The sequence below is a fragment of the Peromyscus eremicus genome, chromosome 1, assembly GCF_949786415.1.
Source record: "Peromyscus eremicus chromosome 1, PerEre_H2_v1, whole genome shotgun sequence".
Classification (NCBI taxonomy): domain Eukaryota; kingdom Metazoa; phylum Chordata; class Mammalia; order Rodentia; family Cricetidae; genus Peromyscus; species Peromyscus eremicus.
Window position 1 is genome coordinate 131966421 of NC_081416.1, and position 17832 is coordinate 131984252.

At 41.8% G+C, this 17832-nt stretch overlaps 1 protein-coding gene across 1 annotated transcript in view; it reads right to left on the reverse strand.

The window, feature by feature from the left end:
• Chsy1 (chondroitin sulfate synthase 1) overlaps positions 1-17832 on the reverse strand; it is a 74592-nt gene that overhangs the window by 41490 nt on the left and 15270 nt on the right. Inside the window, exon 2 of the mRNA XM_059273236.1 lies at positions 17210-17705. Within this exon, the coding sequence (XP_059129219.1) occupies positions 17210-17705 (496 nt within the window). The remainder of the gene's footprint in view (positions 1-17209; positions 17706-17832) is intronic.

The window sequence follows — 17832 nt, forward strand, 5'->3', positions numbered from 1 at the left end:
TCTTCCGCCTCTTAGTAGCTAGAACCATAGGCGCATGCCACTGTCCCTAACTTACTATGAAATTTTAAAATGTTATTTACTTCATTTTATGTGTGTGGGTGTACCACACTCATGCCTGGTGCCCATGGAGCCAGAGGAGAGTGTCAGATTCCCTGGAGCAGCAGTTACAGACGGTTGTTAGGTGTCAGTGCTGGGAATTGAGGCTAGATTGTCTTAACTGCCGAGCCATGTCGCCAACCTGCACTTATAATGGTTTAGAGCCATACGGTCTGGTTTATTTTTTTAAAAAACAAGGGACTCTCCCCACTGGATGGCATGCATCTGCAAAAAGCCTCTTCAGGTCCTCTAAGTGCCCCCCCCCCCATCATGTTTGTGTTTCTTTAGGACCAAGTCTCTTGTTTCCTAGCATTTCCACAGAGAAGTTAACAGATGGTAGTTGCAAGACTCTGCTGTCTCACTGCTGTGGTCCCCATGACCACGGCAAAGAGCACACTGTTTTTACATCATTTGGCAATGGTGGCCCATACCTTTAATTTCAGCACGTGGGAGACAGAGGCAGGCGGATCTATGAGTTGGGAGACCAGCCTGGTCTACAGAGTGAGTTCCAGGACAGCCAGGGCTACAGAGAGAAACCCTGTCCCAAAGGGGGAAAAAAAAGCTAAGCATACTTGTATTACTTGGTTATGTTCATATCTATAGTCATCTTCTCATACTCTAGTAGAGCAAGCAGAATCCCAAATTATTACAGTATCCATCTATAAATATATACCAGGCCAGCAAGCCTTCTACTACCTTTAAATTACGTTGTTACAAGTAAAACTAAGCCTTTTTTTTTTTTTAGGGGAAAGGATCTAGGGACAAGGCTTAAGATCTCATGCTTATCAGGTAAAGGCTCTACCACTGAGCTAAGTCCTCAACCCCAAAATCTAAAGTCTTTAAAAGTAGTGCAGTATTTATTTTTCTGGTTTTCTTTGTTGTTGTTTGTTTCCTGTTGCTGTTTGGCTCAGGAAATAAATGCCAGACATCAAGGAAGTAACTTTGCACAGATTTCTTTATCTCCACAGTGGCGGAGGCCTGCAAGGCTAACACCGCCCTCCCACCCTGTGATGTCAGCAGGGGATTAGCATTCAATTACTTCGTGAATGCTGAAAGACTTTTGCTACCCAGGGAAAGGGCTGGCTGTAACGGTCCCATTACACATTTTTTACAGTCATGACATGGCACATTATAAGCTTGCTCAATGATAAGCTCTTTATGAGAGCTACAAGTCTGCAGCCTTCTAGAACAAAGACCTCTTCTGTCTTCAATTTCCTAGAAGTCAGTAAGCTCCAAATCACATCCTGTACAATACCCAGTCAGAGGATCCAGTCTTGGATTGCTGTGCCCAGTTTCCCAGAGCACAGCAGTCCACAGGACATGACAACCACAACAACCCCTCATTTTCAATTAGATGGCTCTGCGTTCTAACTGCCCCTGCCCCACTTTTGGAGTCAGACTCATGTAGCAGATCAGGCTGTCCTCAAACATAGTGCGTAGCTGAAATGACTTCAACTTCGCTCTTCCTCTACCTTCTAAGTGCTGGATCCCCACCACTCCTGGCTCTGATCTTTTAAATTCTGAAATAATTTTAGAGGGGCTTGTGAGATGGCTCAGTGGGTTAAGGCACCTGCCACAAGTCTGGTGGCCTGAGCTTGGTATCTGAGACACACATGGTAGAAGGGGGAACCAACTCCATGGGGTAGCCTCTGACCTCCACACATGCACCACGGCTGGCACACATATGCGCACACACTAAAATGGAACAAAAATGTACTGAAACCATTTTCAACTACAGAGTTGTAAACAGAGAGGAGCACCTCCCACCCTGTTTTACATTCTACTTAACTATGACAAACACATCAAAATGAGGAAATTAACATCCGTACACCACTCATCACTCAGCTGTAGACTGTCAACCCACTAGCTCTCCCTTCTTCCACCCCAGAGACCCACACTGGATGGAGTCTTCATGGCTCCCATGGCTCCACTGTTTCGCCATCTTTCCTTGCTTTTCATGACCCTGACACTGGAAGAAACACTGATCAAGTGTCTTGGAGGAAGTTCTATACCTTGAGTTTCTAGATTAGTCCTGATTAGTCTGAGGTTATAGATTTAACATCAAGGAAGTGAGCTGTCCTCACACTCCATCACACTGGAGAGAATCTAACATGGCCATGCCATCCCACTGTGACTCTGTTGGTGGATGCTGGACTCACAGTAAGTCACATGTTGTAACTACTTAAACATGTAACTAGTAACATAAATAAACTTTAAGTTACTTAGAAGCTAGTCTAAAAAGCTGAGTTTTCAGAGGGATTGACATATACCACGTAAACAAGTGTTTAGTTTTAACTGTGTGGTGGTACACGCCTGTAGTACCAGCCCTCAGAAGGCGGAGGCAGGAAAACTGGGAATTTAAGGCCAGCCCAGGCTACATGGTGAGCCCAAGTATCAACAAAGAAAAGTCATGTCAAGACTCTGCTTGTCATCTCCTGTGACTGATGTCTTCTCATCTGCCACTCGGGGATTAATGTCCTTCATTCTCACTCATTTTTATTTGGTCACACAATGGTTATCATGGCTCAGAGAGAAGAAAGGAACGTAAATAGATAGCATGGACCTTACAAAGCACAGCCCAGGGGAACATTTGGCGCCAAGTCTGGCTTCCCCCAACCCAATTACAGGCACTACTTCCCGGAAATACTTTCTGGAAAGACCAAAGTCAAACTCTCTCTCTGGTACCCAGGACAAGGGTTAAATGGGAATAACAATGAAATACTAAGTTCTACACAGTTCCAAAACACCATTACCCCCTAAAAAAGTTCTGAGTATAAAAGAATGACAGCTCCTGAACGTCTCGTGGGTACAAGAATCATCAGAGGAGTGCTACAGTAGACAGGGAAATTCCACCCATCAAGAGGCCAGGTCCAGATCTGGGAGTGGAGACTGCTCCTCCCAAGTGATGCAAGCGAATCCCCTGTGAAGTCTGCCTTTGATAAACTCCAACCTGGTATGAGATCTACAGACAATTCCAGTACTTGAAATATATACACATACAACATCCTCATTAAACCAAGTCCCTCTGTTGCACAAGATTGAGACACATCAACTTACAACACCCTTCTAACCCTTAAGCAATTTCACCCGACTTCCCTACTCCAGGCAACACTGCACCGCCAAATTCATTCTCGCCTTTGTCCCCTCACTGGCTAGGCTAACTCATCAACCAGAATGATTAAATAGCAGAACTAGGAACTTAAACTGGCTGTTGCCATCTAGCCTCTTAAAAGTGGGGAAGGAATCATAGTTACTTTGTTTGAAGCAATCTAAAAAGGTACTTACTTTAACAGTACATATACTAAAATTGGAATATTCCAGAAATCCAACTGTCTTTAGAAAAAACAGAGACCCAGACTGCCAAGGCCCTTTACAGTGCACCCTAACTCATAGTGCTCCTCTCAACTGCTGCCCAGCTCTCCTTGCTTTCCTTTGTAGTCTCAAGTGTTCTGTCCTGGTGACTGCTGATTTGTCAAATAGACATTGAAGCACTTTTCTGTATGAAGTTCATTTTCACGTTGATAAGAAAGTCTTAGAATCCAGGAATCACTTTATTCCTGTTATCTCAAAATGACTTTGAATATGTACATATTAAAAGGTAGGCTATACATTCTGCTGGAGAAATTCGAGTGGTGACACCTGTGGTCTCAAATGTTCAACTATACAGGAAGTGCCATTGGATATATTTTAAGGTTAAAAAAAAAAAAAGAATGTGTCTATCCTATCTCCTCTTAGTGTGCTAAAGAACTTTCTTGTCAACTGCACAAAACAGTTGAATACGCAAAATGATGACCTTCCAATAATAAAGTGATTAAGAAATAAATCTTAAACACTTTTAATACACATCATTCAGACTGAAGAATGATAACAACGTACCAGCCTACCTTTCTCTCAAGCATAATCCACCTATACACCATCTCAGAGATGCTACTGAAGATTTACTTTGACAGCAAATTACAGAGCCAAAGCAATTAACAGTTCTAAGTCCAAGTCCAAGAAGAGGGATTCCAATTCAATGCTGTTTTTACAAAGCAGTCAAACACCCATTCATACACGTCAAAATCTGTATAACCAGAGCTCCTGGGATGAGTTCTGAATGACTGTTTTCCAATACCCAAGGATACCCTGACCAGCCCTCTCATCTCACAGAACTAACTCTTATCCTGCTCTAGCTACGATAACACACATCATCATGATCCTTGAAACCATATTTCTTCGTGGGCAATTTCTACCCTTGTCCCATTCTGAAGGAAATTCAGGTTTGGGGAAGTTAGGTAACTTGTTTCACAAGACCACACAGTTAAATGAGAAGCACCGTGATTCAAGGCCAGACCTATTTGTGACCAAAGTCCTCCCCAGCCCTTGCCATGTCCAATTTCTGTGCTATTCTGGCGTCTCCATGCATCACTTCTCAAGCTGGTCACCTTGCTGTCTCAAGACCACACACTCTGCTGTCTGTTTCTCTGTGCTCCAGCCTATGCCTTTTAGGGTTGTCTTAGTTACTTTTTTATTGCTGTGATAAAACACCATGACCAAGGTAACTCCTAAAAGAAAGCATCTAATATGGGGCTATGGTTTCTGAGGGTCAGGATCCATAACAGCAGAGCAGAGGCAGAACAGCAGGGCACGTACATCTTGATCCTCAAGTTGAAGGCAAGAAAGGTTGGCAAGAGTCCTTTGAAATCTCAAAGCCCTCCCCCAGTGACACACCTCCTCCAATAAGGCTACATTACCAATCCTTTCCGAACAGTTCCACCAACTGGGGACCAGTATTCAAACATATGAGTCTATGGAGGTCATTCTCATTCAAACAACAACAAGAGTCTATGTTTTGTGCACCAGTGCCCCCAGAACAGAAGAGGTCCAAATTTTATTTATTTATTTAGGTTTTTTGAGACAGGGTTTCTCTGTGTAGTTTTGGTGCCTGTCCTGGATCTCGCTCTGTAGACCAGGCTGGTCTTGAACTCACAGAGATCCACCTGCCTCTGCCTCCTGAGTGCTGAGATTAAAGGCATGCACCACCACTGCCCAGCTCCAAATTTTATTTTTTAAATGAACATGTTGTAACTCACTGCTCAGATGTCTTCCAAATTTTTAGGGCACAATTATTTGACTTCTTAAAGTACAAAGAGATATTCAAAATAATGTATCTAAGTGAAAAGATACTTTAAGGTGTGAATCTAGTATCCAATAAAAGGATATGAAAAGAGAAAACAGTTGAAAACTTCTTTCTTCTGTAAAAGCATACAGAGCACTGGTGAGAATGCCCAGAAGTAGCCTTTTCAGGACTCTGAATTTTACCTAAACACTTGAGTAATCCAGGGAACATGTATACAAGATAAGCAGCAAAACTGTGCAATGGTGAGCTTTGTGGCCTTGGAACTTACTCTGTATCTAACTCATTTTCCACAACTACTCTGGCCTTGACTATGACCACAGTGAAAACGAGCAGCCTGGAAGTCCCTGGAAGGGTCAGAGAATGTCACGAATTTCCTTCAACACCCCACTCCAGGACTAGAAAGATATCTCCATGGTTAAAAGAAGCTGCTGCTCCTGTAGAGGACCCAGCTTCAGTTCCTTGTACCCACACTGGGTGGCTCACAGCTACCTGTAACCTCTGCTCTTGGGGTATCCAGTACCCCAGTATCCAGTATCCCTGCTGACTTTTATGGGCATCTGCATACATGCATACCATAATTAAAAACACCATTTCCAAAGAACTGTTATTATTTGCCCTGTCTGGTAGGTTTCCTGAAAGACTCCACTTTACAAAGCTGTTTTTATTTAACTAGACTCTGAGCTTTCTGATTGCAAACAGCATCTTTAGCTTAAGATAAGAGTGAAGGGATAGTATTTGCTCTAGATGACTGACTATCACACCATCCACAGGATGGCTAATAGTCAAAGCAAAAAGACTAATGAGAAAGCTTTTATAAAACAGGGGCAGTTGCTGGGCATGGCGGCATATGCCTTTAATGCCAGCACTTGGGAGGCAGAGGCAGGCAGATCTCTGGTCTACAGAGTGATTTCCAGGACAGCCAGGGCTACACAGGGAGACCCTGTCTTGAAAAAACAAAATAACAAAGGGGGGCGGGTAGTTAGCAGTTAAGAGTGCCTGCTGCTCAATCATAAGGCCCTAAGTTCAGATCTCAGGACCCATGCAGTTAACACTCACACACACACACAAATAATCTTTAAAAAAAAAAAAAAAAAAACAAGCAAACAAATAAACAAAAAAGAGGCATGTTGGTGCATGCCTTTAATCCCACCACTCAGGAAACAGGTTAGGTGAGTTCGAGCACAGCTTGCCCTACAGTGATTTCCAAGACAGACAGAGTTGTATAAGAGACTCTGTCTCAAAAAAGAAAGGGAGGAGCAGGCAAGATGGCTCAGTGGGTAATGATGCTTAGTACCTGACAACACAAGCCTGCCCATCTGAGATGAAGCCGCATAACTAACATAAAGATGGATCGATCCATACAACTATCCTGGGGCCTTCACTCACATGCCTCAGCATGTGCCCTTTCACAATAATAGAGTTCCAAGAAACTCTGAAAAGTTCCCATCAATATACTGGAAACCTAGAAGACCATAACCATGTAAGGTTGTACATATCCTCAGAAGTTCTCATTTCTGGCTGGACATGAGGCTCTGCAGCTGTCAGCTGTCTGATAGGTTTGAGGCAAGCATGGACTCATGCATGTGCAGTCTCCTCAGCAGAGTACAAGACTTCCTGGTTGTGGGCATCTGAGTAGCTCCAGCTGAGGACTGAACAAACCAGGCAGGGCTCATCAAACAACAACAGGACTAGCTCTGGCATTCTGAGTGAGGGACAGACTCTGATACCCACAATTACCACACCAACATGTGAATAAATAAGAATGAACAGTCCATACATGAACGTTTCTCAGGAGATGCTATTAGAGATAAGAAATTACTGCTCTTTAAAAGAACTAAACAAATTCTGGAGTTGAAAAGTACAATACCTGAAATGAAAAACAACAGATTTGAACAGGCAGAAGAGACATCAGTGAACCTGAAGACAGGTCCCATTATCCTGTGTGAGGAAAAGAAAACAGAATGAACAAAAATGAACAGAGCCTGAGTATGTGCATATGGGAGTTACAGAAGGAAAATGTGCAGAAGGGAGCCAGGGAGTGACAGAAGGAACAGTCAGAAAAACACGGCTGAGGAACTCCCCAAACTGAGGAAAACCAGACCACTCAAACAAGAATCTCAAGCAACTCCAAGGATGAACACAGACACCACACACTGTGGAGAGCCAGTCTTAAAAGAACAGCGCAGGAAAGAGACACACCACACAGGGATGCTCAGTAAGGCAGAACAGAGAAGGGACAAAAAACGGCAACAAAGGCAGAGATGGGACTCTACCATGGTAAAAGCATCCCTCTGCCAGGAAAGTGGTAATTATAAAACATATGCATCTAAAAATGAGCTCCAAAATAAAGAAAACACTGACAAGGAATGAAAGAAACAACTAATTCAGTAATAGTAGATTCCAACGTTCTACTTTCATAATGGACAGAATACTAGACAAGAAAAAAAAATCAATTAAAACCCAGAAATTTGGGTCAACATTTTGTATATGTGTGTATTTCATTTTCAATAATAGATAGAATTATATATCAACAAACAGTAACAATGAACAGCAACAACAACAAAAAAGAAAAGTTGGCCAACATTTTTTGTGTGTGTTCATGTGTACATAAGTATGTTGGGTACAGGCGCACATGTGGATGCCAGAAGTCCATATTTGGTGTCTTCTTTAATTACTCTCCCATCTATATTTTTTTAGTATTGCTTTTATTTCATGCTGGGGATCCGAACTCAGGTTCTTATGCTTACACAGACAGCTCTTTACAGACTGAACCACCTCTCCAGTCCCTGTGAACATTTAAATTAAACCTAACAGATCTATAGAAACGTAATTCACCAACAGCAGAAGATATATTACTCTCAATACATATGAACCATTCTCCAAGACAGACCCTATGTTGAGTCATAAAGTCTCAACACAGTTAAAACACTAACAACTACACAAAATGCATTCTCTAATAGTGAGACGAAATTAAGAGTCCACAGAGCAATGGCTGGTCTCACTGTCTCCAGTTGTCCTCTTTCTCCTTATGCTAGGCCCCTTACTGCTGCTCTGGTTTTCTGACGGTAGCCTCTGTGTACATGTGCACACATGTCTGTGTTTTGAGACAGGGTCTTTCGCCAAACCTAGTTGATCCAACTAGATTACTTGGCCAGGAACTCTCAGGGATTCTCCTGTTTCCGTCTCCCCAGCTCTGGGATTACAAAAATACGTTGCCCCACCTGGCTTTTGACGTGGGTACTGGGGGTCCCAACTCAGCTCTTCATGCTTGCACAACAATTGCCTTGCTGACTATGCCATCGCCTCAGCCCCTAAAATGTGCCATTCGAATCCATCAGAGGCTAGAAATCAAGCCAACAAATTTACCCAAGGACAACACCAAAAAACACAGTTCAAAGTCTAGGCATAGCGATGCACACCTTGAATCCCAGATTTTAGGAAGCAGAGGCAGGCAGATCTCTGTGAGTTCCAGGCCAACCAGAGCTACATACTGAGACTCTACCTCAAAAAGTTCAGTATTAGGCTTTGAGGAACATACAGGACTGAACTGGGTCACTTTTTCAATACACCTGTCAATTCAGTCAATAACAACCGTATTGCATTTGCATTAGTATCTGGACCATCTAGTCTAGCTACTGGGAACAGGTACAGGCTAGTTCCCAGGTAGGTGAGGTGAATGGACATTCGAAATGAGAAATGAAGGCACAAATAACACAAGTGATGTCCAGGACACCCAGCAGTCAAGAGACATCACTCCTTCCATTAGTAACTTTAGAAAGTTTCAGGCATGTAACGTGTGATGCGAGGATGGTCAACATCCTTTTATAAGCAAACCAGATCAGGAAGAAAGTCCTCTTCTTTACATATATTTTGCTTAAATTCTAACTTCCCTTGCCGATATGTCTTCCTATAAAGACCAGCATTGATTTTTGTCCTTTCTTATACTATTTTTAAATTTAAAATCAGCATTATGAGGTGTCATACTTAATTTCTCACTGTTTCATGATGATTTATGCCACCTCAAGATGAGTTTTTGATAAGAAGATACATAAACTTAATAGCTTGTATGTGTTGTGTCTGTAAGGATGCTCCAGGGTAGCTAATTCATGGAGGGAACCCAGTGGTACAGAAGTGGAGAGCTTCAGCCCTGCAAACCCTCCACACTTTGAATTCTGAACTATGTGAACAGCACCAACTGTACAAGTCAATAAACCTTTAAGGTTGTCAGAACCATCTTATCTCCAAATTTCACTAGCACTTCTTATTTTCCACCCCCAACACTGGTGCTTCCCAGTTAAGGTCCCTTAAAATGATACAGAGGTCTGGGTGCCGGTTACTTACTTGTTCGGTTTGTCTGGATATTTACAGCTACTACTTTCTCTAAAGGTACATGGTAACTAAAATGTTAAAATGAATGTTCCTATGGTCAACTTCCTTCTCGTTTCCTCTTTTAAAACAATACTATAATAATAGTCTATACATATGTCTAAATAAAATCACTTTTCCAACTCTTCAGCCCTGCATCTCAGAAACTCCTAGTAATTTGAGGTAACGGTGTCCACCCCCATGTGAAGGGCACCAGACTTAACCAGCATTTAAGCCTCTAGACCAGTTCTTACTTTCCTTTAACTTCTCTGTGAAACTAAAATCATTTAAAAATCAAGTGCTTAAAAGGCAGTTAATAAATACCAGCAATAATAAAAAAAAAAACCTTATAAATAAATCTGAGTTTTGGCTTTGACAACCGTTCCTCATGAGTCATTTTAATTACACAGCTATTACTGGAGAAATTATTTCTACTTCAAGGCAATTAAAAACATTATTCCTCTGGCTAAGCTTACAATAGAGCAACATAAGTACTTGCCATGACTCCAAGCTTAACATAACTATCCTATAGGAAGTTTAAGGAAGGATTAATCATGCCTGACTGTTGAGCATGGCATCTCTTAGTGATGAGATAAGGGTGCAGGTATCAGGCAGCCTGAGTGATTGGTAAATGTTCCATAATGTATTTCTTGAAATGAGAATGAAAAACTATATGTAAAAGGGTAAAATTTTAAGCACAGAAAAACATAGAATAAAATCTGTGTGACTCAAAAAAAAGGAACAATTTCTTAAAATACTAAAAAGGGGATGCCTGGCGAGATGACATAATGATTAAGAGCACTGGTTGCTTGCTCTTCCAAGGACCCAGGTTCAGCTGCAAGGACCCACATGGCAGCTCCAGTTCTGCAGGATCCAACCCTTTCTTCTGGCCTCCATGAGCAAAGTACATGTGTGGTACATAGACACATATGAAGGCAAACACCCACAAATATTAATAAAAAATAAAAACATTAAAAAGCATAAGTCATCAAAGTTAGGTTATGATAAATTAGACTCACAACTGGCCAATTTTTAAAATTCTACAATTCAGTGAAGGAAAAAGACAAAGCACATAGTCTGGAAGATACTATGTTGAGAACAAAGCACTTGAACAAAATCCTAAAACAGACAGCGTTCCATCTGAAACATGGGCCAAAACTGTACACAGACAACTCACAGAAAACAGAACTCTCAGCACAGATGAAGGGAGGAGCCTCTGGCACAAGCCCAGGGGAGAGCCAGCCAATATAATCTAGGAAAATCAGTGTCATCATAATGCATTTAAAGAACTGCAAAGCAGCAGGGACATTCCTGCCTGCCTGCCTGCCTGCCCCACATTCCTGAGAAGAGCCACCTGTGGCTGCTGCCACTGACACAGCTCCCTAGGCAAAGAGGGAAACACCTACCAGATCCTCTGAGCCAGTAAGACTACTTACAAGATGTATAGTCCAAGTGTCCATGATATCGATGGTCACAGGTATTTCTAGCCATGCTCTTTACAACTTTCATGTCAGATGACCTCATAATGAATGGGAACTTACCCCTCAGTCTTTCAAGTCCTGGAGCTCTAGATCCCACTTTACACCAACAATTTGGCACTGATGTTAAATCCAAGTTCTTGCTCTAACACAAGATACTGACTTTATCCAGTAGTACCTATAAGATATTAATCTACATCAAGACACAATTATTTTTTAATTCTCAAATTAAAACTGTGTGGGAGTGGTGGCCAAAGCCTGAAATTAGTGAGTTCTAGGCCAGCCTGCACTCCAGAGTGAGACCCTATCCTCTACCCACACACAAAAGAGCTGGGAATGGTTGGTGGCTTATAACAGTAACCCCTGCATTGTGGGGGCAGAAGGCAGCAGTTCAAGGCGTCTTAGCTACAGAGCAGGCTCACCATCAATCAGCCTAGGCTACCAAGGAGAGCCTGTCTCAAAACAACAGAAAGCAAGCTTGTCCTCTAAAATGTCAGCAAAATAAAGCATTCCAAAATATACAAATGCTGCGGGCCACAGAAATATGAAGCAGGAATTCAGCTGACTATAGCAAAGGCTATACCTGAAGAAGCAGGGCTCTTCTAGAGGAAAAGGCCAAGCCTCAAGGAGTCTTTGTGATATTCACTTTTAGATCTATATTAGCTGGTTCCTGCAATGATTTTCTTGTGCCCTATGGTAGCTTTTCCAATTGGTTCTTCTAAGAACTTCTAACAGTGTATTTTATCTGAGTTACCTCTCTCAAACATCCAAAGACAAATGGCAGGCAGAAATAGCATTCCAGACCACCTGCTGATCTCCTGAAAGGTAAATATCCATATGGAGACACTGCCTGGGCCAGGTGGACAAGGCAGATATTACAAACTTTTGACTCTTGTGCAAATTAAGCTTACCCCTTTCTTCCATAGCCCAAATGGTATCTCTACACCTCCTCTTTTAACATTTTAACTCAGAACAAAAGAGCTTTCAGAAACCAGGTGCATCAAGCTATGACACAGGCTTCCAAGCTACTGAGCAGACAGAGCATTGTGGATTGTAGTGTAGAGACGGATGAGGGGAAGAGGAGAGGAAGGAACGAGGCTGGAGAGAGGAACGGAGATGTTGAGAATGAGATGGAAAGAACTTAGAACTATGAGAGGACAGGAGGAGAAGGGACAGAGAGGAGCTAAGTATGAGAACAGAATTGAAGCTGTGTAGATAGAATTTTGTCTTAGAAGAATAAAGTGAATGGACTGAAGAGCTTGGTGTACTTAGATTCATTCCCTCAGATTATTTCTTGCTGTAGCATCTCTTCTGAAAACCCTGGGAAAAGACTATTAGAGGCTGGACCCCAATAGCCTTTGTTATACAAAGCATTATATATCAGCCATGAAGAAGTATGTTATGACAAAACTATTAAGGATGAAGAATATGCAGAAAAACTGCCAGTTGTAATCTACTTAGCACAGCATGAAATACTTAAATGGCTTTTGTGATGGTTTAAATGAGAATGGCCCCCATAGGCTCCTACGTTTGAATGCTTGGTTGTCAGTTAGTGGAACTGTTTGGGAAAGGACTGTTGGAGGAGCTATGTCATTGGGGGTCAGCTATGAGGTTTCAAAAGCCCACCACAGGCCCAGTCTTTCTCTGCCTGCTGCCTGTGGATCAGGATATAAACAAAGCTCTTAGCTACTGCTCCAGAGCCATGCCTACCATCTTGTTCATGGACTCACCTTTCTGAAAATGTTTAAAGTCCCCAATTAGATAATTTCTCTTATAAGCTTAGTCACAGTATCTCTTCACAGAAACAGAACAGTAGACAGCTTTCCTCACTGCAAAATCTCATGACAAAAGAGATGTCCCAGGCCTGGTGAGCAACCACCAGGCAATAGCAGGCAGGCAGTGAGAAGGTGAGGCACACAGGGATTAAAGGGCTCCCTCAGATCATATTTAGTATCTAAAATACCCCTTTGTTAATTTGTAATTAAAAATCACATGAAGAACATTCCTGTACATTTAAAAATATCTGCTTCCCTAAAACTTTAGGCAGAAGTAACAAAAGATTGGAGGGCATTTAATAGCAAGTTGTGGGTTGGGAGAGGAAAGCATGGGCAAAAGCATGTCCCTTCCCTGTAGCTGAAGTTTTCCTGTGCTCGCCCGGACCAAGGATCCCACAGCCACTTATAAAATAATCACTCAGAAACTTGTATTAATTAAAACTGCTCAGCCATTAGCTCAGGCTAACTATTGACTAGCTCTTACACTTAAATTAACCCATAATTCTTATTTATGTTTAATAAATAATAAATAATTTATTATTAAATAAAAAATAAATAAAGGTACCTGGATTGGTACCTTTTCTCAGTTCTGCCTTCACATCTTGCTTCCTCTGCATCTAGCTGGAGACTCCTGACTCAGCTTTCCTCTTCCCAGAATTCTCCTCTCTGCTTGTCCCGCCTATACTTCCTGCCTGGCTACTGGCCAATCAGCATTTTATTTATTAACCAATCAGAGCAACACATTCACAGCATACAGAACATATCCACAGCACACAGCACTTCCCTCAAGTGTTTCGGAAAGAGCTGGGAGCTCAAATAGGAGGGCAAGTTCTTGCTTTGAGCAAAAGGCCTAGCAATTCCTTCTGTTCTTCATACTCATCAATAGTTGACCAAACTAAACGAAACAAATCCATTTCATGCTGCTTGTCTTAGTTAGGGTTTCTGTTGCTGTGAAGACACACCATGACCATGGTAATTTTTTTTTTTTTTTTTTTTTTTTTTTTGGTTTTTCGAGACAGGGTTTTACTGGTGTAGCTTTGGAGCCTGTCCTGGAATTCACTCTGTAGACCAGGCTGACCTTGAACTCAGAGATCTGTCTGCCTCTGCTTCCCGAGTGATGGGATTAAAGGTGTGTGCCACCACTGCCTGGCCATAGTAACTCTTACAAAGGAAAACATTTAATTGTGGTGGCTTGCTTACAGTTCAGAGGTTTAGTCTATTATCATCACAGTAGGAATCAAGGCAGCATGCAGGCAGACACAGTGCTAGAGAAGGAGCTGAGAGTTCTACATCTTGACTCAACAGGCAACAGGAAGTGGTCTGAGGCAATGGGTGTGGCTTGAGTATATATGAGACCTCAAAGCCTGCCTCCACAGTGATGCACTTCCTCCAACAAAGCCATACTTATTCGAACAAAGCCACACCTCTCAATAGTGTCATTCCCTGAGCTTATGGGAGCCAATTACATTCAAACTACCACACTGCTGTTATTGGATCTTGAAACTACAGACAAGAGGTACACATGTGCAATAAAACTGAAAGCCCAAAATTAACTCATGCCCACTTATAAAAGAGAAAATACTGGCAAGCAGACTCCCATAAATGTAGCATGAATCTTAAAGAATCTTATTAATAAGATCAAACCTTGGGCCAGGTATTGGGGTGAACGCTGGAAGATCAGAGAAGCAGAACAAGCCACAGCTACCTCACCTTGCCAGTTCCTCATCTGATCCTGTTTCCTCAGACTGGAAACCTCTGAGTTCTCATCCAGGATGAATCTCAGCTGAACTGTGCTGCTCGAAAGCCTGAAAGCTTAACCAGACAAATGCGTCTAGTTTCTGGTCCTCACACCTTATATATCTTTCTGCTTTCTGCCATCACTCCCTGGGATTAAAGGCTCACTTCTTGGGATTAAAGGTGTGTGTCACCATGCCTGGCTGTTTCCAATGTGGCCTTGAACTCACAGAGATCCAGAGGGATTTCTACCTCTGGAATGCTAGGATTAAAGGTGTGAGTGCCACCATTTTCTGGCCTTTGTATCTAGTGGCTGTTCTGTCTCTGACCCCAGGTAAGTTTATTAGGGTGCACAATATTTTGGGGAACACAATACCACCACATTTCCCTTTATTTTGTCTAAAATTTAAAAAAGCTTATAATTAATACAAGAAAAACTATCCAATAAGAATATACAATATATACAGTCAAAAATTACATTAACCATGTCTAGTCCATTAACATTTGACAGATTCAGACAAAAAACTCCATTATATATATTAACAATGTCCAGTCCAGTAACACTTGATAAACTCAGACAAAAAATTTTCATTACTTATCTTATTTAAAACAAGTAGTTCCTTTTTAAAAGTATTTTTTCTTTCCATAATAAATTCAGTAATCTACCTTTTGTCATTTTTATATCTTCCCTTTTTCTTTTTAGTGTAGATTCAGTGATCTACCCATTTATCCTATTATTTCTTTATCTTTTTTTCTCAGAGTAGATTCAATGATCTACCTCATATCTATATTCTCTTTTTTTCTTTTTCTTTCTTTTTTTTTCAAACAAAAACTCTGAATCTAGTCTCCTTGTTCAGCTTTTTTTCCTGACCATTAACAATTAACAACTTGTAACCAATCATCATAAACAATGACAATATCCAAAACTCATTAAACGACCAAAAACCTCCCATCCCACTCTTGGGAATGTGGGCGTTGTTTTCTTAAAATTACTTCCTGCTTTCTGGGGGTGAAGACATCTTTAAAGAATTCTGAAAAGAAAATTTTTGGGTTAATTGTGAAGTCCTGTATCATTTGTCCAGTCGCTGCATAATGAGAAAGTGCAGGGCTTGTCTCAAGTCCTTGTTCAAGTAGTCTGTCAGGCTGGATCATCTCAGCTAGCCATCTCAAAATTGTCCTGAGTAGTTTGTAGTCCAAAGTCGATCTTTTGGTGGTGTTAATCAGTTTAATGGCTTTACCATAGTCCATGTGGATTCGTCATTACGGGATCCTGTCATCTTTCTGAAGATTTCAAAGTCACTGTTAGGTGTGGTCATGGTTCCCTGCAGACTTTTTTTTTTTTTTTTTTTTTTTTTTTTTTTTTTTTGTGCCTCCTCTGTGATTTGGAGCAATCACAGGCTGATAAATTGATAAATGTCTGTCTCTCAGAACCATAAATGTTCTTCCCTAGAAGAGAAAATCTTCACAGCAATTTCTCCCCACCATTTGTCTTGCCAAACTTTTCCAAACTGACCTTTGCCGATGCTTTCTTGTAACACGATGGTCCTGGCAATTCTTCTCTGAACCAGCAACAGTAAACTCTTCATCCCAGGTAGCAGCATCACTGCAGTCACCAACATGATGAGAAGGAGCCGGCAACGCAGAGCAGCAGCCGCTGCCTCCATAGTTCCACTGCCACTGTTTGTGGCCAGGTCCCGGGTCGAAACTTCTCCTTAGCAAGCCTCCTAGGCTGGCCTCAAACTCGGGATCCTCCTGCCTCTGCCTCCTTCAGTAAATCCTACCAGCATGCTCCACAACTGGCTGAGGGTAGCTCAGGTCTGACCTGGGGCCCACAAGGCCACAGGCAAGTAGCTTTTTAGGACAGCAGCGGCAGTGAAGGGTAAGGTTTTTAGCTCTTAGCTATTGCTCTGACCTCTTGGTCTATTAACTCTGCATTTGTCTCTATGTTTCTTATTTAATAAGACCGTTCATCTACACATAAAGGTTTCATGTGTTAAAATAACTCAGAATTGCCTGCCACCTAATGTGAAAGGAATGACTGTATCATAAGCTTATAGACAAAAGGTCAAGGTTTGTAATAGTCACTTATTTCTTTTTGGTACTGGCAATGCCCTCAGGGATGCTAAGCACATGCCATATTGCTGTGCTACAACCCTAGCTTCCAAATGCAAAGCCAAAAGCTCCTGACCAGTTTCTCATCACTAACCATTTTATAAGTTCAAAACATGTAAGTTTCTGATCTGTGTAGGTCATCTTGACCAGATGAAAGTGCAAGCCTTCGGGAAACGGGGAAAAAAGGAAGTATCCTATGCTCTTGCAGAAGGTCTTGTGGAATCAACAGAAACCAGATGGCTCTAGGTGTCATGGGAAAATGTCACTATGACCATCAGTAAATCCTAGGTTTCTTCAAACCGTGAGTACCGTTATTTATTTAAAAAGACATCAGAAGTACAGAAGACATGCTCTAAAGGCCAGGGGAAATCAGAGTAATAAGAATTTAAAAAATTTAAAACTCAGGCTAAAACATATACTAATAATTTATACCAACTTTAACCCTAAAGAGGATCATATTGCTAGTTTCCTATGATTGATCCCGAACTCAAAAGCAAAATTGATGGGTTTTCCCCTGTAAAGAATCTTACCTCATATGACCAGACACACTGCACGCCTGCGAACCTCCGGACACATCTTCCCACCTCTACATCCTCGTGGGTGGTGTACATTTCCCGGAGACACTTGCCAATGTGTGGTGCCATTCTCCGAAGCACCTCCCTGCTCAGAATCACACCGGGTCCTCCCATGCAGAAATTCTCTCCAGGCTCAAGGGCCAGTTTCCCCATTTCTTCTGTGGTGCCCAGTCCCGTCTGCCCAAGAAAGAGGGGCTCGCTGCTATTCAAACTCCTCAGAAAACTCTCCAGACGATCTCCTTTGATGTAAACATCATCATCTGCTCTCATAAACCATTCGTACTTGTCCAAGTAGTGGTCATGCATGTACTTGAGCATCATGAAAGACTTCTTCTGGGGTGGATAGGAGTCATCTACACCCCGCAGTGGCACTATCGGAATGGGTATAGATGTATCTGAACCTTCGCTAGAGAAGAATTCAACTTTCCCAGGAATTGTCTTGGACCATGTTCTGGAAATAAAATAAATAGTGATTAGAGGACAGTTGTTTTCAGAAATGAATTTATCCACTCATTTGAATCTCTGTGTGACTGCTTCTAACATCTGGTTTGCGTTTGCCTGCCTCTTCTAACGGAAGC